This window comes from Rhipicephalus sanguineus, chromosome 1 (genome assembly GCF_013339695.2).
Source record: "Rhipicephalus sanguineus isolate Rsan-2018 chromosome 1, BIME_Rsan_1.4, whole genome shotgun sequence".
Lineage (NCBI taxonomy): Eukaryota > Metazoa > Arthropoda > Arachnida > Ixodida > Ixodidae > Rhipicephalus > Rhipicephalus sanguineus.
This window is the reverse complement of record NC_051176.1, coordinates 197,207,526-197,234,185: the sequence shown is the minus strand read 5'-3', so window position 1 is coordinate 197,234,185 and position 26,660 is coordinate 197,207,526. Positions and strand designations below refer to the sequence as shown.

The 26,660-nt window shown below is 42.0% G+C and overlaps 1 protein-coding gene across 1 annotated transcript in view; it reads right to left on the bottom strand.

The window, feature by feature from the left end:
• LOC119405135 (medium-chain acyl-CoA ligase ACSF2, mitochondrial) overlaps positions 1 to 26,660 on the bottom strand; it is a 132,571-nt gene that overhangs the window by 49,180 nt on the left and 56,731 nt on the right. Inside the window, exons 2-5 of the mRNA XM_037671936.2 lie at positions 16,510 to 16,702; positions 12,997 to 13,125; positions 10,115 to 10,168; positions 3,434 to 3,552 (exon numbers count right to left, since the gene is read on the bottom strand). Coding sequence (XP_037527864.1) covers positions 3,434 to 3,552; positions 10,115 to 10,168; positions 12,997 to 13,125; positions 16,510 to 16,702 — 495 coding nt within the window. The remainder of the gene's footprint in view (positions 1 to 3,433; positions 3,553 to 10,114; positions 10,169 to 12,996; positions 13,126 to 16,509; positions 16,703 to 26,660) is intronic.

Here is a 26,660-nt window from a genome sequence, read left to right as displayed (position 1 = left end):
GAAACTAACGTACGAGCATTACAAACCACAAATTTTTGCGTTTCAATCCGCGAGTACTGTGCAGACTTAATGCATGATTAGGTAGAAAAAAAGGAAAACACTTACTTCTGCTACTGAACCCTTAGCAGTCGTTATACTAAAAAGAATGATGTCGTGTTTCAATCCGTGAGTGCTGTACATGTTATGAGATCTGGCATTTTTGCGGTTTTAATAGCATCACACATCAGACAAGTGCAGTGAGCACGACCCACAAGCTTTTGGCCAATAATGGAGTACTAATGAAGAACTCAGAAAAAAAAAATATTGGAATACTTTACTATTGGTCAGAAATTTTCTCATTGTATTAACATTGCCTGTATCTCAAGCGAAGCCACAAAGCCATGAAAACTAGTCATGTCGAAGTGGCGTGTACACACCAAACAGTGCATTAATATACTGAATAAAGCTGCAACCTTTTCGATATAGCCGGAGAGTGTCCCAATCTGAAAGGAACAGAAGATGGCTCCCCTCCACCAATCATTCTGGTGCTGACTACTTGTAGCAACTAGCGAGAATGAATTTATGTATAATAAGTATCTTGTGTGGAGTATAACGCTTTGGAGCTATTTCTACACATATGTGACATCGCTCTGGCAACTCCTGTTAACTCAGAATGCGTTAAATCTAACGTCTTGGTGCAAGCCACCGCAACGTCAATGGGAAGTGAACAAATCAAAGGTGGTGGTGCATTCCTCATCCCTCAGTGTTCCACTTTCACTCTGCGACCTCGGCCCTACTAAAACACTCTTCACTTCTGCACACTCATCTGCTAGTGTCAGCTGGGGAGATAAAGAAATCATGCCAGAGTGAGTGACGCAATTCTTTTTCAAAAAAAAAAAAAAAAAAAAAGAGAGAGAGAGAGAGAGAGAGAGAGACACCTCCTTGAACAAGATGAGAATGTGATTGGGCTGCTCAGAAAAAGTTGCAGGTTCCCATCTATGCTTGCATCGACAGTGACATAAATATGATGTCAGGACGGTCGGAATATAAGCAGAATGGAATAATTTGATACTATAACACCTCTGACAACTTTCTCTCTACACCCTCACAAACCTTCTCTCACATCCTTCGTGTCTCACAATGAGACTTCATAATGTCACGCATGCTTTCCTCACCGATATTAAGTATGATAGTACTTTCAGCTACAATGTGCTAGCTATCACTTATACTTAGTGCGATAGCACAGTACAAGTGCAGAAAAAAAAAATAAAAAAGAAGTAAAATTCATTGCACTGCGGTGAACACAGAGAGTAGTAGAAACAGCAGTGGCGTAAAACTTAAGCAATACTGAGAGCTGTTGGCTGCCTATGATGTGTAGCTGGTAAGAGTTCTGCAGATCTCCTAAACTTTTTTTTGTTTATAAATCTAAGATTGTCAAATTAGAAGCTATGATAGTTTTTTCAGCCGACTTCAATATTGTAACTCGTTTTTATGTGGCTTCTGTGAACCATTTTACATGATTTATGAGAACGTATATGTATAATTTTCTTTTTTAAGTAATTATGATCATGCAATGTCTTAACTGCCTCCTTCGTAACCACCTTGTACAACTAACATATATGCTTTAAAGTAATTGCTGCTATGTATTGAAATATGGACAATTCTTAACATTTGCATTTCGAAATAGCTCTTATAAAAGAAGCTTGAAGAAAGAAATCCGATGGTGTGATCTTATGGCACTCCACAGCATTGGGGCACGCACTACTTATAACTTTGGGCAGGCATTTTGGAGTGATGCCAAAAACTGACCATAATAACAATTCTAGCACTAATTATTTGTTACATTAGAGCATTTACATTTCAATTACATGATTATCAGATGCAGATCTACTCATCAATGCATAAAAGTTACAAAGAAATTTGACTGGTGGGATTTGTTAAGCAAGCAGAAAAATAGTATGCACAAAAAGAAAGAAGTATGAAACTCAATCCACAATTATTATGAAATAAGTACACCTGAATGTCACATGGAAACATTGAGATGATATTAAAATACCTCTTTATTGCTGCACTCTTTTTCTGTTAGAATACAATATAAAGGCAAAACGACATATTATACACATCTTATACAAACGACATCGCTGTTGTTTGCCAATATAAAGGCAAACGACAGCGCTGGGAGAATCACAATGGCAGACATCTATGGGCCATATAAGTGGCATACAGTTAAGAATAATGGAATTTGTTTCCTGAAGTTATGATGATTGCGTTCGATGCGTTTTTTTTAACCCTTCGAGGGTTTTCACCGTACATGTACGGCATCACCTAACAGGCACCAAAGGAGTTTTGTTGTACATGTACGGCATAGCCTGTATGTTTAAGACACGTGCCTTTTTCGATCATTTCTTTTGCTTGGCACGTGCTGTCACACTTCGGGAATACGTGGAATTTTCTTCATGCGCCGATGTCTCTCGGTTGTTTTTCTCACTTTTTTTTTCTTTACGAAGTGGCGCGGCAGCTTTCACTTGCGCATCGGAACATGCGCACGTGGTGCGGCTGGTTTCGGTTTCATCCTTCGGGTGCTTATCGCTTCTCTCACGTGCAAAGCTAATGGCTGTCTGGTTTCTAATCTCTCAAAGGGTGACCGCTTGTGACTCTCACATTTATTGCTCCCTGGGGTGCAATTACATCTGTTTCTGTGCGGCGCTAAATTACACAAACGACGCCACCGTGGTTGCGTTTCCTGTTTTGGGGAGCACGAATATTTTTTACCGGAAAAGTACTCTGGTGTGCTTATTTTTGCATGTCTGTGAACTATGTTCAATGGTGGTGGTGGTGAAATTTTATTGCCCAAAAAGGGGTCCTGAAGGAACTATGTTTAATACAATGCATATAATTTTTATTTATAAAAAATCGTATAAGTGTTTTTTTTTTCAGGATTTTGCTTGATGTTACTACGAATAAACCACGTGTACATAACAGCAAAAATGACTTTTTTGTCGCTTTACGGTCATGCAAAAAAATTTTAGACACTATTTTTCTTAAATAGAGTCGTCTGAAGAATTTATTTCAGCAATAAAAAAATTAAACATTTTTGGACTGCATTTTGTGAAAAAATTCGACCCTCAAAGAGTTAAGGGCTCATGCTTGAATTTGGCTTTCAAGTATTCAGCATGCAAAAGTAGAATGTCTGGGAATTATTATTCCAAATAAGGAACAGCAACAGACATTCTTAGCTTGCCTCCTTATCCAATAGGCTCACTACATTTCATTTGCTTCCATATCAGCTACTCTGTCTAAGAATTCTTGCTGCAGAACATTTTCTAGATAGCGTACAGCAATGTCTTGTCTACAACTAAATTTTCTGATGGGGCACGAGGAGGGCTTTTAATTGAATGAGACACCGACTATAGCTACGTGAATATTTCAAGAGGAATACCAGAGTTTGCCTCACTTCTTAGAGTTCAGCTGGCCAGGACTGGACTCCTTAAGCTCAGGAATCAAGGAGCAAAGCATCTCGTAGTACTTGAGAATCTTGAATGATTCTGGAATATATATGCCTGCAAAACGCACCTGTGCATGAAAAAAATAATAAATACGTGCTTTTTACCATGTACATAAAAATATTTCACATTTATACGCTATTTCATCAATTCTGTACCAGTCTGAGTCAAGCCATGATTTAGCTCTAGGCTTCCAGAACGTGTAGTGTGCTTAAAGAGGCCATGACATGGTCACCAAACAATCTGCAATTTTCAGCAAAAAACAGAAGTAGAGAGTCTATTGTGTGTATACATATATAAAGAATAGACTGTAAAAGAATATTTCCGTGCAAAATAAGCCCTAGAAGTCGGCGGATATAAACTGCGCCCACCGCCGGCAACAGTCATATTGTCATGGCGTTATGTGCTGCATGGAGCAGAGCCGTCGTCTTCTACCAAAGTTTCAGCCGCTGCAAATAGCTCAATTTCAGTGCCATGCTGAACAAAGCTGAAATAGCTCGATTGCACGCTTAGCTGAGCACGGAACAAAATCGTTAGCCGGAATGCTCGCACAGCAAGCACCTTGTTACGTCACAGCTCGCGAAAGCGCCAGTGTTACCTGACACTCAGGCTGCCCACGTGTTTATAAAATATTCAATTATAAATTAAGTGTTCGACCAAATGCGCTAAAATTTTACCAGCTTGTTTGTGAACGCACAAGGTTTAACCCACGTAACACAGATGACGATCGAAACTTGGGTTTCATGGCCCCTTTAAAGGGTCCGACAACTGGCCAGAACATGTGATTAGATCCTGGTGGACATAAAGAGACTCTGAATTATATGTAGTGGGGTGTGTCCAGATAAGATCGAACACGAGGTCCCGGTCACCATTCCCGATTGTGATGAAATTTACTGTAGGTCTAGGCATTACACCCAAAACAATGGTTTCGCAGTTAGTTCTGCGGAAAAAAATTTAGTTCGCCTGAAAAAAAAATATACAACTTTTGGCCGCAAAAAACGCTTTTCCGCTAATTTCGCGATTTCTGAATTTTGAGCGCACCTAGGGAAAAAACGGTGCACTTCTTCGTCACAATATTTATTCCCTTTAAAGAACAAGTGAAATACAATCTTATAGTCTATTATTTCCCTTGCTTGTCGAAGCACGTTTGAAGAAAAAAATCACAAACTTGGCAAATCGCACAAAATAGCTCTATTTCAGGTATTTATTGCTGCAAGCAAGTTAAAGTGAGGATAATGAAAATCGGTACATATTAACTTTGATACTTTTGCTCTCTTTTAAAATAATTTGCGTTGTTTTGTCGCGCTCCGTTTTACTCGATAATTGGGCTGAAACGTAAGTAATTTACCAAAAACGCCGAACTTTGAAAATGATTTTCTCAAAAAGGCCATTTTTAATTTTTTTTTAAATCCCTCTGATTGAAGTCAAGGACGTCGTCTACCATTGTGCAGAAAAAAACGTTGCATTATTTTGGTTGCTAACAAATTATAGTGCGTCAAATGTGACCATGCCAGCCGAGCGGCCGCGTCGTTCGTTATGGGCTGAACCTCGGATATAAATTGCTAAAAATACTTGTACGTGACATAATCACAAATAAGCAGCTCCACACCAACAAATGCGCAGCCTGGTGTCATGGTCAAGCAAGCTTTGTCTTGGGATCTTGAGCAACCAAAATAATGCAACGTTTTTTTCTGCACAATGGTAGACGACGTCCTTGACTTCAATCAGAGGGATTTAAAAAAAAATTAAAAATGGCCTTTTTGAGAAAATCATTTTCAAAGTTCGGCGTTTTTGTTAAATTACTTATGTTTCAGCCCAATTATCGTGTAAAACGGAGCGCGATAAAACCACACAAATTATTTTAAAAGAGAGCCAAAGTATCAAAGTTATTATGTACCGATTTTTATTATCCTCACTTTAACTTGCTTGCAGCAATAAATTCCTGAAATAGAGGTATTTTGTGCGATTTGCCAAGTTTGTGATTTTTTTCTTCAAACGTGCTTCGACAAGCAAGGGAAATAATAAACTCATAAGATTCTATTTCACTTGTTCTTTAAGGGGAATAAATATTGTGACGAAGAAGTGCACCGTTTTTTCCCTAGGTGCGCTCAAAATTCAGAAATCGCGAAATTGGCAGAAAAGCGTTTTTTGCGGCCGAAATTTATATATATATTTTTTCAGGCGAACAAAATTTTTTTTCGTAAAACTAACTGCGAAACCATTGTTCTGGGTGTAATGCCTAGACCTACAGTAAATTTCATCACAATCGGGAATGGTGACCGGGACCTCGTGTTCGATCTTATCTGGACACACCCAGCGACAGATTCAAGCATCCTTTTCACGCTTTGAGTAGGATTGTATTTTTGAACTGTGCTTACAATACACGAAAGAAGCCAAGCAGAAGAGCCTTAATGCTGCACTATGGAGTCGTTCCGCTTGCTGTACGTAGTCTGATGCTTTTATGCGCACCATAATTGGTGCTCAATAATAGAGTATGTATGTTATTATCCATCCCTGCTCTGTTCTGTGCCGCTTATGAGGTAAAAGGAGTTGACGCTGAGGAGCGACGCTGCCTTCGCGGCAACTAGTGGAATATGTCGAGCCGCGGCACATGCAAGCGGAGTGCATGCATGTGCAGCAAACCACAGTGCATAAACACGAACCCCTGTCACGCTCACCTCCCACTGTTTGCCGCATATGTGTTGTGTGTACGACTTCACAGTCGCCGCAGATTGAAAAATTCTGATAATAAATGTTTCACAAAATCTTCTGCATTACCATTCCGTGATTAGACACTCCAAACGGTAAGCTTTCCATTGCACTAAAAAAAACAGGTACCATAAAAATCGGTTGTCGGTCCCTTTAACACACGTAGCGGCACCTTCAAAGGAGTTTAGACATCTATCAGGCATTTTCAGCAGTGCATCAATGTACTGTCGACCGCAAAAGTTTGCGGGATGTGCAGCGCGTGGCGGAGCGACGGAAAACTGCATTGCTGCGTCACCTACCGCGATGCGGCAGGTGTTGAGGCTATTGGCCTCGGCGATTAGCGACGGCGCGTTTAGACAACGTGCCGTTGCCGGATATAATCGCGGAGGCTGCGGCCGCTAGCCTCAACACCCGCCGCATCACGGTACGTGACGCAGCAATGCAGTTTTCTGTTGCTCCGCCACGCGCTGCACATCCCACAAACTTTTGCGGCCGACATCATACGCATTGCTTCAAAGACATATAGAGGTTTATTAGAGATTTTAATGGTGCCTTAAGTATGTTGGGTATTGATTTGATAACTTCGAAACACCTGCTAGATATTTAAAAAAATTTAAATGGCTTGAAATATAAACTTTCAGAATGACCCTTTAGCATTGAACAAAATACTCATAGCTTTTCTCTCAAGCTTATATCTTTCATAAATATATTTTACCTTCTGTTACTGTAACACTACTGGAATGTCAGCATTAATGCACACTCATCATGTCTATATATACATGTCCATGATGAAACAAGCGCAATATGTACGAAGACTTAGAAAGGACACAGGACGGAGTGCTTTGAACATCATGAACCTTTACCAACATGCCCAACTGGCAGTCATACTAAATATATGTCCATTGCAGGATGAAGGCCTCTCACAATGATCTTCGATGTACACTGTGCCGTGCGAGCTGATTCCATTTTATCCCTGCAATTTTTTTTAATTTCATCACCCCACCTAGCCCTCTGCTGGCCTTGATTTCATTTTCCATCCCTTGGTATCCATTCCATCATTCTCACTGACCATTGGCTATCTACCCAATGCAACACATGACCTGCCCATGCCCACTTTTTTCTCTTAATGTCAACAAAGATATTAGCTACCCCTGTTTTTCCTCTGATCCACTCTGCTCTCTTCCTGTCTCTCAATGTTCCACCTATCCTTTTTTTTTTCCATCGCATGCTGTGTGGTCCAAGTTTATTTGTTATGCTCCAAGTTTCTGCCCTTTATGTAATACTGGTAAAATTCGATAACTGTACACTTTGGTTTTCAGGACAGCAGTAAGTTGCCGGTCATGAGTTGGGATAGCCTACCCCCCCCCCCCCCCCCCCCCATATGCACATGTACCACACCATCATTAATCTTCGGTGAATTTACTTTACATGAGCACGCTCCCTTTTTGGTAATTTTGATTAGATATATAGAACAGATTCTGGGGTCCTGTTGCCAATCGCACTACCGTTCTTTCAGCAGGCCCCTTGACATTACCATATTTATTCGAATCTAAGCCGGCGTTTTATTGCGATAGCAATTATATGGACAGTCTCGGCTGATTTTTGCCGTCGCCGGCTGCCGTCATTCACCGTATATGTATATGTGTATATATATATATATATAAAAGCCACAAAGAAAAATAATTAAGAAAAACTTTCCGATGCGCTGAATTGAACGGGCGACCTCTCGCTTTCCAGCGAGCAGTGTTAGATGGTTACGCCACGAACAGTACCGTCTTTCAGCCTGCTAACGGCCAACTATTTATATATACTATTTCCTTCGGCATGCTTTCTTCTTCGCCACATAGATGGCGCGATGTGCGCGCGTTGCGCGCTTTAAAGATCATCGCCCCGCTCCTGCGAACGCCGTTGGTTACAGGGCGTGGTCGCCTTCGTGCGCTTATCTAGAGGAAAGAAAGGGGCGGCCGGGGGGGGGGGGGGGGGGGGGGGGGTGGAGCGGGCGGTTGTATTGGTTGTATGTCTTGTGCTTTCCCCGCGATGTCCGAGCTGAAGCCACAGAGCGTACGAAGGTCACTTCGCAGCGGCCGCGTTTAGTGCGCTGTTCAAACAGAAATAAGTAACAACTGTGACAGTTCGCGCTCGTCCTGTGTGTACCTGTTCGTTCGTTTCGTGCGTCCTGCTTTATGTTTGAGCAGTGCGCTTCTAGTGTCGAGCTGTGACGCATGATAGTTTGCGCTCGTCCTGTGTGCATTCTTTTCGTGCTTCCTTTGGGCTCGAGCGACGCGCTGGCAATTTCGAGCTGCTTTCCGTTCTTTGCGTTACATTCCAATTTATTGCTATCGCATTCATTGCTTCGCCGTTGCGGCGAAACTGTGACTTTTTTTTTTCGAAAATAGTACCCTTTTGTGATATGATAGTACCCTTTGCGTAGTGTGAATGATAGTACCCTTTTGTGAAGACAGCTCGCTCTCTAGGTTGATTAAAGTCAAGTGAGTCTCTTACCCTATTTGAAAATTCATTATTATTTTGTACAAATACTGCTTGAATTCAAGCATTAATTCACACTACAGTTCTTTAAATAAACACTAATAAATTCATGCAGGTCTGAGGCTCTGCAAGAATTCATGTAAATAGAGCTTTGGTGTATTTGAAACCAAGGGAAAATACGCAAAGTGGTTTATGTCTCATAAAGTAGCTTTCCGCGATAAACACCAACACACCCTACTACCCAAACTAAGAAGAGTTCTCCCAACCAAATTTCTAAAATGTACACTCTCATTTGCTTCAGCACTAATTTATGCAGATCAACCAGTGTACCTAGAAACCCAAGCCTCATGACTGAGAGGTGTCTGTGCTATAACCTCCTGCAACAACATATTCATTTTCAAATCCCTGTTTAGTTACGTTTTCCATATTTTCTGTTCTAATATGTTTTTTAATTCTTTGTGCTGCTGGTACTACAGCTACATTGTGCTCACTCCTGCAAGAGTCTTGGAAAAGGCTATGGTTATTCTGAAGTAAATAAATACAGTCGAACCGAGATATATTGAATCTCAAGGGGATTACAAAAGAGTTCTACATATAGGTAGTTCGATATAGTATAAAATATTTTATATATCAAAAATACATTCAGGGGACAACTGCTTGATATGCACAATAATTCATTAAATGTTGGTTCAATATATGCGGGTTCGACTCTAGAGACTTGGAGAAGTCGCAGAAAGTTAAAAAAAAAAGTATCTACAGCAATTAGGCCTACAACAGCCTAGTTGCTACAGGCGTGACACTGTTCACATTGTTTCGCAGTGTGAAATAAATCTTAGGCCCTAATGCTTGTATTACAGAAGCAGAACTTGAGTTTGCAACATTGAAGGCAACATTTTCCTCATTTTGTGAGAAGTGTATGTGTTTCTTCAGAAGTGTGAGACAGTGCAAAAAGATAAATACAGACAAGAAAACCATGTGCATTTCGAAAGAGACCTGAATATGTCATCAGGCTTTTCCTGATGCTACTCATGAATCAGGAAAAAGAAAAATCGTACAAGAGTACAGAGATAAAGCCACTAAGTACAAGTCTCAGCTCACTCTTAAGCCAGCAGTGAAAGCCGGGAACTGAAAAAAGAATGCTGTAGAAAAAATGCTTACATTAATAATCAAAAGAACTTGTTCATCAGGGCACACGTTATCTGGTTTTACTGCAATCTGCTCCCATTGCCCTTATTGCCAATGAATGCTGGACCCTGCTGACAATGCTACATTTACCATAACAAATTAATAAATGTAATGAACGAGCAGCAGTCCATTGCAAAAATAATTTTCATGTCTTGCTGTCCCTATGCCAAGTATGATTACATACAGTTATGCTGACTATACACCTGCCTTAGCCAATACTTCAACAAAGTAACCCGAAGGAGGTGACTAACCTTTGTCAGGACTTTTTCAAACTCTGCTGCAGTATAAGCAGGATGTACACAAGCCTGAAAAATAAACAAAAAAAAAGCACACAATATAGATGGCACATGAAACATTTCCATGACTACACATCACTCTTGAAGCCAAACATAGAATTCAATGCAATACATAAAACTTGGCCTTCAGTGTTATCGCTTGGCGAGCTTTTGCACGACACTAACTTCACACTCAGAGCTAGCTACTTCAGCTTGGATAATACTAGTTTCGAAGGCACCAGCTGTCCCAAGCCACACAATACACATTCAAATATCCTGGCACTGAAACAATGAAGAGCGATGCTAACACGTTTACCTCTAAAGATAGTGCTCAATAAATTGTAGGCAGCACCTCACCCAAGCACTCTTCATAGCAGGGATCTTACGGAAAATATATGAATTATGGAAATCCTATACCCAACAATACTAAATGTCATTGAAAGAACTATATGAGTAAAGCGTAAAGAAAATTTGGAGCGTGTGTTGGACATGTCAGTGGGGATGTGCAGGCAAAGCTAAGTATGTCTGGGGCACTTAAATGCACGGTGGGAAATTACCAGTTATGCTAATTGAACTTTGGAACTCTTAACAAACAACTGAGCTCTTAACAATAATTCATTGGAAGTAATCAGGTATTTCAATAAGAAACTTGATATGAATGAAATGCGTCTTGCAAAGAACAAGCTTTCAAATGAAATTGCTAAATTATGGAGTTTTGCACGCCAAAACCAAAGTATGATTATGAGGCATGCCATAGTGGGGGACTTTAATTTTGACTATCTAAGGTTCTGTAACGTGCACTTAAATCAAACTACAGAAACATTTTTTTGCATTTCACCTCCACCAAAATATGGCTACCATGGCTGGGATTCGAACCATGAGTGTCGGCAGGATTTTGTCTGGGGGGGGGGGGTGTGCCAACCCGTGTTGCATCGCGGCTAGGGGAGTGGGAGAGCGCTGGTGTGGCTTGGGTAAAAGCAAGTGACACCCATGACTCAAACCCATGTCCTTGTGTTTAGCAGTGCAAGACTACAGCTGCTAGGCTACCACTGTGGGTGAAGAACAAGCTTGAGAAATGTGCCTTGTGGGTGCAACAGAAGATTGATAAATCTGTGTTGAAGAAACACTAAATCTAAATGACATTTTATGTCAGAGTGAAAGATCAATGCTCGAGAATGTCTAAAATTCCAATATTATGAACAGAAATGCTTTAGTAAGTGTAGAACACGATTTGTGCCAACAGTGTGACTTTCGGGAACAAGATCGAGCCCAATGATGTAGAACAGCCTCAGTACAATTGATCACTAGTACTCTAACTGCGTACAGGTAATAGAAAAGAATGTTGCAATGCATTACAGGATAAAATGAAATGCGTGTTTCACTTCGATTCATGGAAAAATGAACTTCTTGATAACTTTGAGAACGACGCAAGTTTCATTTGCACTGGGCTGTGCTCCACTGCACCGGTAGTCAGGCAGTAAAGGACGGGTATGGTGAATGCTATGTCACAAGGCCGTTCTGGGAGGTGGGCGGTTCGAATTGTGCTAAATGTATGCAGAACACTAAAACGCGACTTTTTTCAAACTAAGCATTTCCATGGCATGAAACAAGCATTGAGAGGTTTCTGGGATGCTATTTCAGCAATCCAAGTTCGCTTAATATTTGCCTTTAGTGTCCCCTTAACATGTAACATTCTTTGTTATGCTTGCTGGAGTACTAAAATGTCTTATGTTTGTGAACTACTTTGCCCATGAGACAAAATACCATAGGATTAATGTAGGCACTGGGTGTGACATGCCAGAAAATCTTTAGAAGTGTACTTGGGATGCTACAGAAAATTTTAAAACTGGCATTAAAGCCAACACGACAATCCTTCAAGCAGTGAATAATACTGTCCAATAATACTGCAAGCAAATGACGGAACGTTCTTGCTTGAAACTACTCATATTTGTAAGGGACACACTCAATGCTCAGAATTAACCACTGAAGCATTGTTCTAACTTTTGAAGTGTTAACTTCAAATCTTTAATCATAAGTAGTTGTACATTTGATAATGCTGGCACAGCACCTATGGCTTGGTGTTGCACATATGGACAATGAAGAGGAAGCGTGAACCGGTCAATAAAGAAAATTCCGCAGCAACCAGAATGGCCCTTTTAAAAGGAAGACATTCCAAGACAACAGCAAGCAGTGTTCCAGGTGCTGCGACTATTCCATCTTCAACGCTTACATAACTAGAACATGTGGTTACAATCAAGTGAAATTGCATATGTCTGCTGGGTGAATGCAGTAGCAATATGAGCGCAGATGGACAGTGCTTCCCCTTATTTCTTTCATACTTCTGTCTGGGCATAGAAGAATCTGCTGTCAACGATGAAGGCTTTGTGACAGTGCGTCTGTGTACACTCCTCCCTGTCTCAGGCTCTCAATTTACTGTCTTAAAACAACAATCATCCAATTGACTGCATCTAACGTCTTAATTTGCTTGCTTTTTAGTACAACAAGTTTCATTTTTTTCAACTTACACTGTTGGAAAAAATCAATAAGCAAGAGATTAATATTTCCACACATTGGAAACTGTTTCAAAATGCTACGGTATTACTTTTGGCAAAAAAGAACAGGCTCCATACTCCTTAATATGAGCTCCGCATTCTGTATTTTCAACATATGGCCAGAATTCTAAGGCAGACAATGAACATTGTATAAGTTTATCTTGCGTCCAAAGGCCCTTTTTAAGCAAGCAGAATTCCACAGCAATCAATAAAGTCAAGCTAAAACAGCCTGTAGCACAACCTGTAGACTTTAAAGAACAAGTCTGAAAGATGCAGCATATAGTCATCGATTAGTGCAGTACTTACAGACAGGATTCCGACCTTTGCCAAAGCACCATAAAGAACCACCCAGTTATATGAATTAGGAGACCAGATAGCTATCGTATCTCCTTTGGTGAAACCAGCAGACAGCAGTCCTTTGCTAACACAGTCCACCTATTAAAATTAAACAAAAAAAGAAAGGAGCACTTCATATCTTATCTGTGTAGTCAGATATAAAAATCGGAGATGCGCTTTTATGATGGCTCTGCGAAGCCATGTTTACAAGGCAAGCTGCCTTACGGCGTTTATAGAGGTCACAGTAAACAGTGGTGGCCAGGGGCATAGCCAGAAATTTTTTTCAGAGGGGGAGGGGGGTGGAGGGGGTTTCAACTGCCCCATATTGTATGTTTGTCCATGCATTTATATGTGTGCATATATATATATATATATCTGCAAAATTGAAAACTCTGGGAGGGGGGGTTGAACCCCCTCACACACACCCCCATCTCCCCCCCCCCCTCGCTACACCACCACTGGCGTGACCACCACCGAGTGTCATGGCATCACTTGATGTGCACCCTTCCCCAGCGGACCACATGAATCTCTGTGTGTTTGACTACGTAAGCCTGTGCACATTGAAGATACATGGGCATATTTTTTTATGTGCAATAGTGATTAGAGAGCCAACCATAAAACATTCTAAAGGGAACGTGCTTGTAACATATGAATGTCAACAGAAAGGTACATCGTCCGAATCCAGTTCCTGGGTGCTTTTTGGTCCTACATGAAGGGAATTCAGAAGGTTTGGTTTCCTAGTGTCATTTGGATTGATGGTCTCATAAACAGCCAATTCAGACAATTACTTAAGCGAATGAACTAGCACACAGCTCTCCACCTACACGCAGTTCCACTGCTTCAGTGAATGTTTATACCACATGTACAAACTAAGAATGCATGAGAAATGCCATTTCATGTCAGTATGTAAATTAAACTGGCTGATTACACAGGAAAACTTAGGAATGTGACAAAAAAGGTACACACACATGGGGTTTCACTGAACTGTTTGCATGCATTTGGCTTGAACATTAATCTGTTGATTTGGTCCACATTGCCAGATTTTTTCCAGATTTATCTGTAAGCTGAATTAAGTAACCATCTAAAGATAACCCTGAGTTGTTAGTATAATTAGTAAAGTAGCCGACACTATAAATGTAAATGGCATGCATGAATGCAGACAAAACATTTAGCAAAGTTAAAGTAGGCATTTAGATGAGGCAAGAGCCACGAGGTACAACAGTGAAATATAATTAACTGATGACAGAATGGAAATTAAACTAAATGCAATAAGGCAAGCTGTGATGATGTTAACATGCAGGCACTACACTGTCAAAAATGTACACTTCATGTAGCATCACAGCATATGCAACACTCTTATCTTGACACAGATGTCACATTAAGAAACAAAACAATAATAATAATTTTTTTAAAAATTGTTTTGCCTCACACATTTATAATATATACTCCAGTGGCCAACAATGCAATAGTTTGTGGGTGGACACAAGTAAACGTTGCAACATAAGCCCAAGGGGAACCAGCACTGGTCAGGAGCATAGATAGGCAAACTCGCTCATGAGTTGACTCACTCAGACTCAGATCGGCCCGTGAGTCTGAGCTTGAGTCCAAGTGAGTCCGATTGAGAAAAAGTTTAGTGAGTCTGAGCCCGTTTGAGGAAAATTTCAGTGAGTCTGAGTCAAGTTAGCCCTCGGAGCAGAATATATTTGTTGAGTAAGTCTCAGTGAGCTCCGACTTTTTTTGCCGACCTATAGTCAGGAGGGAGCTTTAAAACTATGCTGACACTGTCCAGTACGGAAACCATGAAAATGGCACAAGGTTCTTTAATCATAATGTCACATGCCTGTACCAACATTTGTCTTTGCTTAATGCACCCAACTAAGCTAATGGTAACATATATTGCAAGGAGTTCATGCGTTCCTACATTCTAACACAGCGGTGTAGAGTGTGGTTAGAAAATGTATACGCATAACTCAAGATAAGGTAGAGCATGTGCTACAAAAAGCTGTTTTCTCAGCTCGGTAGTTTAGTGAATGTTTTGTAGTGCTGCTATTGGCATCCGAAGCTTCAACACTGCTCCCACAAGTTACCTCGTTACACACCATGTAGCAATGCCACCATCACATTGCATGCTTCCCTAGCAAAAGGCATGTCTTAAATATTCAGGTATCTTACTAGTGCTACAAAATATTTTGTCAAGACAACAGGGGATGAACAAAGAGTCTGCACATTATAACATTAATTTAAAGCCTTGCTGTATATCATATTTACATATACAATTTGGGTTAATGTCCTAGAACATGCATAGCAAAGAGCCAGTAAATTTTGTGCGATGTAGAAAATAACAGGATCATACAAAGGACAGTGGGAATAGATTATATGTCAGTGGATTAGCTTGCTCCAGAAAGAATGGTAGCTATCTGCTGTAATACTGTACACACTTTTTATCCAATCTATGCTTTCAAACTTAAGAAAAATTAGTATAAAGTTCTACAGCAACATAAAATTTTAATGCAAATAAGCTTATATTTTGTTAAAAACACATTGAAACATGCTGCTGTGCTTGAGCATTTAGCATCACTGGTATTTCTAAAATAACACTTAGAGCAGTAATTAAAAAGAGCCTTGCACTGTCTAATGTCCGTGCACACATACACGCAGGCATGCTCTCTACAAGAAGCAACCAAAGGAAGTTCGCACTCAAAGCCAATGAAGTGGTGAAATAAAATGCATAGGTTGGTGCGATACCTTCCAAGCTGAAAACTTTGCCAACACCAAAAGGAATGCAATGCCTTGCTCCATGCGCTAGGCGCTTTTCTCTGTGCATTGCTTCTGAAGCGAGCTAGCACCAGTCATGCTTCATGTTTGCAAAATAACATTTTGTGGCCAGCTCACTGGTCAAAGCACAGAACAAGACAATGTTTTACACTGACATCATGCAGTGTACCATTTGTACCCATGCGGCTGCTCTCACGCATAAGCATGGAGGCTTCTCGAGTTGTGCACTCCTTTGCCCATGTTTTGCTAGCATTCATGTTGGGAACTCAGGACGAAGATTTTGAGAAAGTTGGTGATTTTTCATGATGATTTAGCTACCACCATATGTGCGAAGAATATCACAGCCTTAACATTGGTCTTGACTGCAGCGTGAATGACCGATGGTGGCAGTTTTACACACAAAACTGACCTTTGTTCATGACAAATCTCAGCTCAAAACGCATTCCTTGGAAATTATTGGCAAATAAGCTTGCAAGGTCCGTGCACCTTTTCACAGGATGTACACACTGTGCCAATAAAACTCTCTGGCCCAATTTAATAGTGAAACGATACTATTGCAGCACAGAAAATAATGTTCAAACAATAAAAAAATGCAAAATGAAACTTCACAGTGCAAGTATATTAAACGGAAGTATGACAGCACTAATATACTGGTGTGTATATGCAAAGCAATACAACAAAACTGCATGAAGTGGTCATATCACTTACATCAGCTTTGTAATTTGCAAAGGTTATTTGTTGATTATCATGCTGAAAGACCCAGCCAACATCATCACCCCACTTGGCAGCAGCTGTGTCTATGTGCTGGCCATACGTTTCCCCAGTCATGGGCATTTCACTTGGCTCACATTGGTAGCTAGTGACAAGCTTCCGTGGTTCCACAATCACAGCAGACTGTGGCCTGCAAAAAGTGAAAACACAAAACCTCAAGTAAGAGTGCTGAAGACATGCCTTTTTAGCAAGAACATAACCAACTACATAATTCTGGGCACCTACCGGGGAGGTAAATACACATATAATTACACATAGGATTGTACGCACACGTTACCCCAATATTACCTTTACTGCGCCTCTAAGGCTGTGACTACTCTGTGGCTGCGATTGAATGAACCCTTGCCAGCCAGCTTGAATGATGTCCACAGAAAGGAAAAGAAAATAATGAGTCGAAAAATTCAATGCCTTCCTTGTAAATCAGCTTCAATGGGCATCATTCTAACGAAAATAGAGGGCATCATATTAAATTTTATTGAAAGGAAATGTACTAAATGGACATTTTATTGAGTTAATTTGTGTAATAACATGTATTTTTCATGATTTGACGATACGATTATTGCAGCTGTGCAAAGCAGCAAAGTTATCAAAATAAACTGCATGCCGAAAATCAATTGAATAGATTGTGCTTTATTACCATATTCAAAGTAATCATTTGTTTTATAATACTAAATTTCTCAAAACACTGCACCAGAAGACATTGCAGGTTTACAGATGCCAGCTTTTTTTTTTCTGATGGAAGCAATTCCCAACAGAGACTGGGTTGATTGACACATTATTGAAAGGTAACCTAACAGTGCCCAATAAGAAAGAAGGAAATGAGAACGAAAAAGAAGGCACTGTTTAACAACCACAGTTTATAGCAATTACACTGCACTATCCTGCTTCCTATATATTATTGCTCAAGCTTCCTACATATATATCCTATTTACACACATAACGAACGCACCCCCAACTTCATTCGTCAGAATTTTGACAGTGGAGCTGTTTAAAGGGGTACTGACACAAAATTTCGCGGACGAGATAGCCTGCAGGATCGATTCCCGTGAACATGCGTATATCATCTGCAAAATATCAACAGCGGATATAGGTTGGAAGGTATTTTAAATGAATTTTGAAGTTTGCGTGAGCGATCGACACCCTTGCGCTATTGACACCTTCAAAGGTGACTTTCGGTGAACCCCTACTTCCCTCACTTGACCACGCTGCAACAAGTTATGATGACGTCATAGCCGCCATTTTTAGGGGCGAAGCACCTTAAGACCTCACAATGTCCGTCTGTCCGCCGTAGTCTACAGTCGAAGCGCAGGTGCAAAACAGCTGTGCATAAACAGTCTACAGAGCGAGCATAGTGCGCATATGGTTTAAAAATAGACCGTACTTGGTGCCACGCCGCTCGAAGCTGCTCAAAAACAAGCGCATTGATTAACAGGTGACAACATGCACAAAGCAGTCTACAGAGCACATGTAGCGCGCACTTGGTCCCATAATCGGCCGTTCTCAGGTGCTGCGTGACCTTGTATTTGGCAACTTCAGGCTAGATCTGATCGAAGAACCATTGGCTCTACATTTCACGGACCACAAAGCAGTAATAATGAAGGCAAAACGGAATTCAAAACTGAACACGACATACGAGTTATGACCAATAAATAGGGGTGTACGAATATTCGAAATTTCGAATATTTTTCGAATAGTGTTTGCTATTCGATTCGATTCGCACTGGAATTTTACTATTCGAACAATTCGAACTTCCCAAAGACAAATACAGTCAATGTCCGATTGAAAGTGACCCCTTCAAATTTTTAATATGCTTCGCCTCATTACATTCTCGTATTGCGGCAAAGCTGCCTTTCAAGCTCCGTTACGGCTGAACTTAGCCAAGACGCTGTCAACGTCCGATTGGAAGTAATCCCTAGACTTTCAATATGCTTCGCCTCATCACACCCCCCGTATTGCGGCAAAGCTGCCTTTCAAGCTCCGCTACGGTCGCAAATATATTAACTCAAGAAAACGCTGGTTCCAACATAGAGATGAAAGATGTGGCAGAGGTGGGGGCTCAACTAATGCTGTTTTGGACCTGAAATTTGGGCAGGAAGTCCAAAAATTGGGGGACGCTTAAGCTTCGCCTTTAAGAGTTAAACGCGATAGCGATATCGTGCCCCTAGTGCGCAGTTCGAACACTTATGTAATGGGTAGCATGCTTTAAACACGAAGCAATAATGCGCGAGAAACGTTTTCGAAGTTGCGATGCACCTACTACGTGGTCTTAAGGGAATACGCGCAGTAATGTGTGTTCCTTTTGTAATGGGTGGCTGTCTTTAAACCACCAAGTCGTTATGATATTGACATGGTGTGACGCCCGATGTCAATGTGCGCTTGTACCACGCAATAGTACTGTGATATTACATCTCGTACTGTACACCTGTATACAGGACGCGTATTTTTGTTAAGCATGAAAGTTACTTTCCGCGCAGCTCTGAGCAGAGGCGTGGCTTCTGCGTTACGGTCCTGCATACGTGTCTTCCATAAGCTATGCATACCCATGAGGAAAAACATATCATATGGCACTTCATCAAGCGATGTTGGTATAAGATAACGTATGGTGTGAGAATTGACGACAAAACGTTTCTTCAGTGCTCTCTGAAGGACATCCCAGAACAGAATAGCGTCTTTGCAGCTAATAAAGCAATGTTCTATTGTTTCCGGCACATCACATAGACGGCAGTTAACAGAAGAGACAAAAATACCTTTTCTTTTCAACCATGTGCTTACCGGAAGTGTTTCAGAGTGGAGTTTATAGAAAAATGTTTTTGAATTAGGAGGAATATACATTTTGCGCACACGTTTCAACACATCGTGGCCTGAAAGATCGGAGTACAATGAACGGTACAACGGAGGCGGGAAGAGCATAGTTAGTAAATCCTTTGCTTGCTTTATTTGTGCTATTATTGTGCACTGTAATATTAAGTGTGATAAATACCATGAAAGAAAAAAAAAAAAAAAAGCAGAGGCGTGGCTGTGTGGTAGAACACCTGCTTGCCACGCAGACGGCCTGGGTTCGATTCACACTCGGACCCAACGTTTTTATTATTTATTTGCAGCTTTTTCGATTTTTCCGTCACGGACAAGATGATTTTTCGCTCACAACCAACGGCGCCGACACCGACGGCGAAATTTCTGCGATACGAGCTCTTTAACGCTATCGCCAGGGGCGTAGCCAGGGGGGGGGGGTTGGGGGGGGGTTCAAAACCCCCCCGAAATTTTTCAGTTTTAACGCACGCACTAACATACATAAAGTATGGTTGAACCACCCCCGAAAAAAATTTCTGGCTACGCCCCTGGCTATCGCGTTAAAAAATCGGATGCCAAAGCTTTTTAGCATACAAAATTTCAGATGTTCTTTTATATCGACGTCTACGAGGCAGATTGGAACTCCGGACTTGAAGGGTGCACACCCTTGTCCGCCACATCAGTTGGGCTTCCACAGAAGTTGAAAGAGGAGAGGCTGAGGAAATTGCATCTTTGCCTGTCATGTGTAAAATGTTGTCGGCAACACTATGGTTGCACTAAATCATGTACATAAATACAATTCGGCCTCTACATTGCCTCATTCTTGATCAGACAACCATGAAACACCACCCCGCCAGCGCTTCATCAACCTAGCGAAAAGAAACATTTTCATGTTGCTATCCCGTAAGAATATGCTTAGGAATCCTCTCCAACTTTCTTTCTGCAATTTCGCTTCGAAGTATTAGAAAAATATTCTAGAAATATTCGATTTGATTCGCACTCACGCTTCGATATTCGAATTCGCTTCGCACCCAAAATTTTGCTATTCGCACAGCTCTACCAATAACACATTCTATACACACGTGTTGTCACACATTTACATGCGTGAGTGGGCAATGTCAGGGGATATTCACGGTTACCGAACGATCTCCAGTGCTTCGCCCACTCATCATCATTCACTTTTTGGATATGCATGAATTGTTTTTCTTTTTTTTTTTTCAGCGGCTGCTCACGAACCGCGCGGAAGTGCGCCACAGTTCTGTGTGCTGACGTGATCGAGTGCTGCACCCGCTAGGTGGTGATAGCTACACCCGGAGGCTTGTCGTTTTTGAAACCAAAACTGACACTGGTCGGTAATTAGGAGCCTGTGATTAATTATATGTTGCCCGCTGCAGCAAACGATGTGCCAGGTTATGACTAAAAGGCCCCCAGCAACAAACAAATTGCAGCAAAAAAAAAAAAAAAACGTGAGGCCAAAATTTTTGTGTCAGTACCCCTTTAAGCTTTTCGTTATGCCGCGTGGCATGAACAGAAACTCGGTCCAGCTTGCCTTTTCCATGTTGTTAGTTAAATCGGGTTGAAAGGGACACTAAAGAGAAACAATGAATTGGTTTAGCTTGATAAAGTGTGCTCGGAGAACTCTTGTGTAGTTTATTTCACCACCATAGGTTTATTATTAGAGGAGAAAACCAAGTTCAAAGTATCATTTTTAAATTTCGCGCCGAACTTTGTAATTCATGACTTAAAACATTTCAAAGAGCATTTAACGTATTTTGGCGCCACTGGCGCGACGAAATTTCCACAAACTCGTTATGTCAAGTCTCTGGCCCCCTCAGAGGACAATGTACTTCGATTTAACCGATTAAGAACTACGTAGGCCCAAGCAGGCGCCGTCAAAAATATGTGACGTCACGGCAAATGGTGCGGGAATTCCAAGGTGGCGTCGCCACCTGTATTTTCTTTGTGCGCGTTTTCTCGCTTATTAAGCGTCTTCGCGCAGAAAGCGTGGTGTTTTTGGTATCGTGGAAGACTACTTTACTAATGCGAGAAAAATCGTTTTGCTCTTTAGTGTCCCTTTAATGGCGCAAAAGCAACTGAGGCTAAGCTGCGCCACTTTGCCATGCTGAGCCTAGTTAAGCCAAGATAAGTATAACCTAATTAAGCCTAGATAAGCTTAATATAGACCAATTAGGACTATTAAATTAAGTTTAATTAAGATGGTCCCAATTAAGCCTAGGCCAGCTTGCCTTTGCCATGTTAAGCCAAGTTAAGCTTAGATGAGCCCAGTTGAGCCAGAGTAAGTACAACCAGAAGTAATTAAGCATATTTGAGCACGGTATTGCCTAGTTAAGCCGAGTACAATTACGACTAATTAAACCAGAACTACTTAATCCCAATTAATCTAAGTCAAATCCCAACTAGGTTCGTTAAGGCAAGTTCAATGTGATACTAATTACTAGTGTTTAAAGTCGAGTCTAATTATGTCTAACTACGCTTAATTAAGACTTCGGCTAACTGAGACTAATTGAGTTGTGTATGATAGAGCCAAGCCCAACCGAGATACTTAAAATACACGTGGCCAGTTAAGCTTAATTAAGCTAATTAAGTCTAATTGAGCCTAACTTCGCTTTGCGATCGAACGACTGAGACTCAATTCTGACCCTATACTTAGGAAACCACCAGCTCCGCTGTGATTCAGCCTTGCACCACGTAGTGCACCATGCCCACTTTTTTTTTTCCTCCCGCGTAATAAACGCGCCCCCAACTTTGATCCCCTGCAGTCCCGCCAACGACCGCTCTGTAGCTTTCCCACTTCACTCGACACGGCTGATGCCCTGGCCATCCTGGCAACAGGAGCAGCAGCCGCGCGGCGCCTCTTCGCCCTAGCACGCTCCTTTTTTGTTCTTTATATTTATCAACCCCCTCCGGTCGCTTCCCTATGGCTTATTCAACGCAAACTTTGCGATGAGAGCACAACACGTACAAAGCTGTGAGCCATCTTCCGATTCCATCCAAAGATACGGGGTACGGCGCGCACGACCGCGGGTGACCGCGGGCGACCACGTCCGGTCGGTCGTAGTAAACGAGGTCTCTCGACTTTGGTTAGCACGCCTTTTTTATTTTTTCTGCCAGCAAACACTGCTTGATAATTTTTATACGTATCCATACTTGCGCGCATTTCCTGCCGGACCCGCGCAACCCTCCCCCCGGCTTCTATCTCTGTGCGCCTTTCGCACGACGGAGACGGCCTGCTTGCTTCATCTCTCCTTGAGCGGCGTTCGTCGGCACCGGTCGCGCGCTTTCACTCGTACACAGAACATCAGACGCGCGGGGCGATGTTATCGATTTGGACTACAGACGAAACACGACGGTGACGGCAAGAATGCTCCTGGAGTGTCCGTATAATTGCTATCATAACAAAAGCTCTTTGCCAATAGTGTACGCGTATATTTACTGCAATGCAAAAGGTAAGCTAACACGTTTTCTTTTCTTTTTTGGATTGCCTCATTTTCTTCTCATGCTAAAGAGTTTTCGTAAAATATGCCTTAAAAACGCACCCGCCCCCCTCCCACACAAACGCTTTTCGGGAAAAAGAAAAGTGCGTTCATTACACGAGTAAATACGGCACGTGCACAAGTGAACTGCAATAAAAAGTGGTTGTTTGTCAGCGTCGTGTTTGTCCTTCTCATTTCGTCCTCGCTGAATCGCTATTTGATACCGCTCTGAAAGGTAGGATATCCATAACACTTTAAATACACCTCCCATGTACCACCACAGTCAGCTAGTAGTAGTTAGCTCTTCAATTCACAAAGCAATAATAAAGAAAGGGAAGTGCTTGTTGCCGCACAAAAACTATAGGCGGTACACAAAACAAATTAAATATTGGCAGCCGTGATGACTACGCAGAGCACCTCATGGCACAATTAACGCCAAACTAGCCAAACGACTGCGGTATGCCGGCCAACGAACGGCGAGAATGGTTGGTGCGCTGAATGTTGCGCTCCACGTGTGTGAGCGTTTATGCGTGTGTTTATAAATGAGCAAGCGCATGGCAATGCGCCAATTATCCACAACCTTGAAGCTTTTGCTCTCATCTCTCTCTCTCTGTCTACGTCAACTCTTACTTTCTCTAGCTTCTCAAGAGAACGACGTTACAAAAGGCAAGTCAACGAGGCCTCTCGAAACCCCGCCCCGTGTCGACATGCCGCAGGGCTCAGTCCTCGCCTTTCCTTTCAAGGCCAGAGAGACCACTATGCGTTTTTCCGCGGACCAGCTCGATATATATATATATATATATATATATATATATATATATATATATATATATATATGCGCTGAAAATATCGTGCTAGTATACTGGGAAAAAAGTTTGCGTTGCCTAGAGGGCGCTTCGAACTTATGGCACGTAAAGTCCCTTGATATATAGAAAGTAGCGACACTCTCCTCCATATCCTCTCCCAAGTGTCCAACCCTCCTCTCCCAAGTGTCCAAACCGTATCTATCTCCTCTCCCAAACGACCACCATGAGGGCGCCGGCCCTATAACCCGGCTCGCGCCACTTTCCTATCAAGAATGCTATGTCACGCAGATAACGCGCGCGTTTCCCAGGCGACGGCCCGTGAAGCGGGGAGGTAGAAGGCGGGAGAGGAGGGTGCTCGGCGTGGCGGCTCGGTTAAAAGAAAGACGGTACTTTCCCAAAAATATCCAGGGACTTTAATGGCACGATGTGTGAGCGTTTATGCGTGTGTTTGCGCCAATTATCCAATATATTTCCCAAATATGGGAAATATATTTAGAGCAAAAATCCACTGTGCAGAAATTAGCCGAGGCAAAAATTAAAGGTGACAGTGAACGCTGGATGACAGAGATTCGCGGAAAGAAGAAGGCCGCGCCTAGGATATTTTGGAGCCACCTAAAAGCGCTGTGTAGGAAGTCTGTCTCAATGCAACAACGTTTGGTAGATGAAGGAGGAAATCAATTGGAAGGGTATGAAGCGCTAGGTTACATCCGAAAGATAACAGCCGATTCGTTTAAAAAGGTCGCCCAGGCGATTCCCCCGGTGAGTAAAAGTACGCGAAGGAGTGCAACCGACGAAGATGTAGTACTAGAGAACTTCAATTGGAAGAAGGCCGAAGGAAATATTCCTAAGCGCACTACTCCGGGCTTAGATGGGGTTCCCGTCAGCCTCATTAACGAACTCGGACATCAAACTAAAGAAGCACTGCTGAAAGCCGTAGAAAAGTGCTTACAGGAGAGGGAAATACCAGACAGTTGGCGAAAAAGTAGAATGAACTTAATCTATAAAGGCAGGGGAGAAAAGGATAACATTCGCTCGTATAGACCGCTAACCATTACATCGCTAACCATTACAACGCGTTGACGCATTGTAACGCGTACGTGTGGTTAGGGCTTAAGTGCCGACAAGCTTATTCGCGCCTTTATTACCACACTGAAACGAAACCCGAAAATAGAACGAAATTGCTTCGTCCACCTCCTGCCGGTCCTACCCGCGTATCCAATGACCACCTTCTACCAGAACAACGTCGTTAGGAAGGCATGCACCATTAAAATATGGGAAAAAAAAGAGCACGGTGCAAACCATGCATAACATACACTGCTGAAAACTGCAAGGACAAGCCCTCAAAAAGGAGTTTTATAGATGACATTGAAGAGTGGCCCGACGTTCGGGAACGAGAGAAATGAAGGGATGAGCTGGACAGCTATATTCATTCTGCAGAGCTTCACAAAGGCATCCTACATTTGCTCCAGTGGCGGAAGTTAACAACGACTGCCGACACCGAGCAGTGCGATAAACTTTAGCGCGGCAAGATATTTAAAGCCGGTATCTCTTGATAATTTAATTTTTTGCACAATGACATGAAGAAATAAAACTATAAAATATGCAGCAAAGGACTTATAAACTGTATGTACCAGCAGTGGTGTGGTATGTGAAAAGACTGCTATGAGAGAGAGAGAGAGAGAGAGAGAAACGTTTATTAGGTGGCCAGAAAGTGAATGTGGGAGGGTCCCTTATTCCAGGAACCCTCTGGCCTGGACCGCCTGCCAGGCCCGCGCGACGAGTTGGCGTTGGTCGACCAGGTCCGGCTTCGAGATCGCAGCCTCCCACGCTTCACTAAGGAGGTTGACAAATATTTTTTTCCTTCCTTTCGGCATGCATATACGTATTTCTAAGAGTACACGTGGTGCACGCGGTTCGTTATAACTTTTATCTAGTGTATTTACAACAAAGTACTAAATTTGACTTTCTTCCTCTATTTATCTTGCTGTGGCTACATATCCGGAAGGGTGCACGATTGGCTTTGTCGTTAGGGCATGCTTTAAATTTCAATAGAGCGCAATAAAAACAAAGTGAAGAGAGCGTGCTGTTCTCTGTCTCCTCTGTTCTTATTGCGATCCCTATCGAAATTGAACTCATGCTGCAAATCACTTTCCTTGCTACAATACCTTATACAAAACGCCATTGATGATCCCCGTTGCATTTGCAGAAAAAATGGGTACAGTATACCACTGCCGAACAAACATTCATTGTACCCAGTCTGTCCGCTCAACTGTTTCCATCGTGAGCCCCCTTTTACAAGAACTTACCGTAGGTTAAAGTATAATTGTTGGCGAAACATGCGTATATATGTGCTACTTAAAACACCTTGCTGTCGATTCCATGTTCGGGCAACACCACCTATAGATGACCTCAGTCGGGCCTGATCTGTGGTCGGGCCGGGCCGGGCCGGGTAGGCGAAATTATTTCTCGGGTTCGGGCCGGGCCCGGGTCTCGCTTCGAGTCACCGTGCCGGGTTCGGGCGGATAAACTTTAATGAGTTCCGGGCCCAGGCCGGGCCCGGGTTGAAAATCACGACCCGTGCAGTGCTCTACTACACGTACAAAAATACGTCGATCCACCTCGTAACGCTTGGCTCAAAGCCATAAAGTACAGCATAGAAGTAGCCGCTGACTGCTTCGCACGAAAGCAATTCCCACAAGGCGTGGGATATGCCGAATTTTTTTCTTAACCTCAAGGCGCTGATCTTTCATGACTGTGATAGTTTATTCATTTCTGTTTTAACTTTCATTAATTTTGGCGTTGGCGAAAAATCGCGAAATGCTGCATATTTAGCGTTTTTTAGAAAAGCACAATTTTTTTCGCGAGTAATATAATCAGATTGTAAGCTTTGTAGGTTGCTATAATAAATGATAAAAATACTGCGGGAGCGAATGAAGCAGAAACATTGTGATAATATTTGACAGAATTGGGAAAAATAGCATTTTGACCCATATTGCGG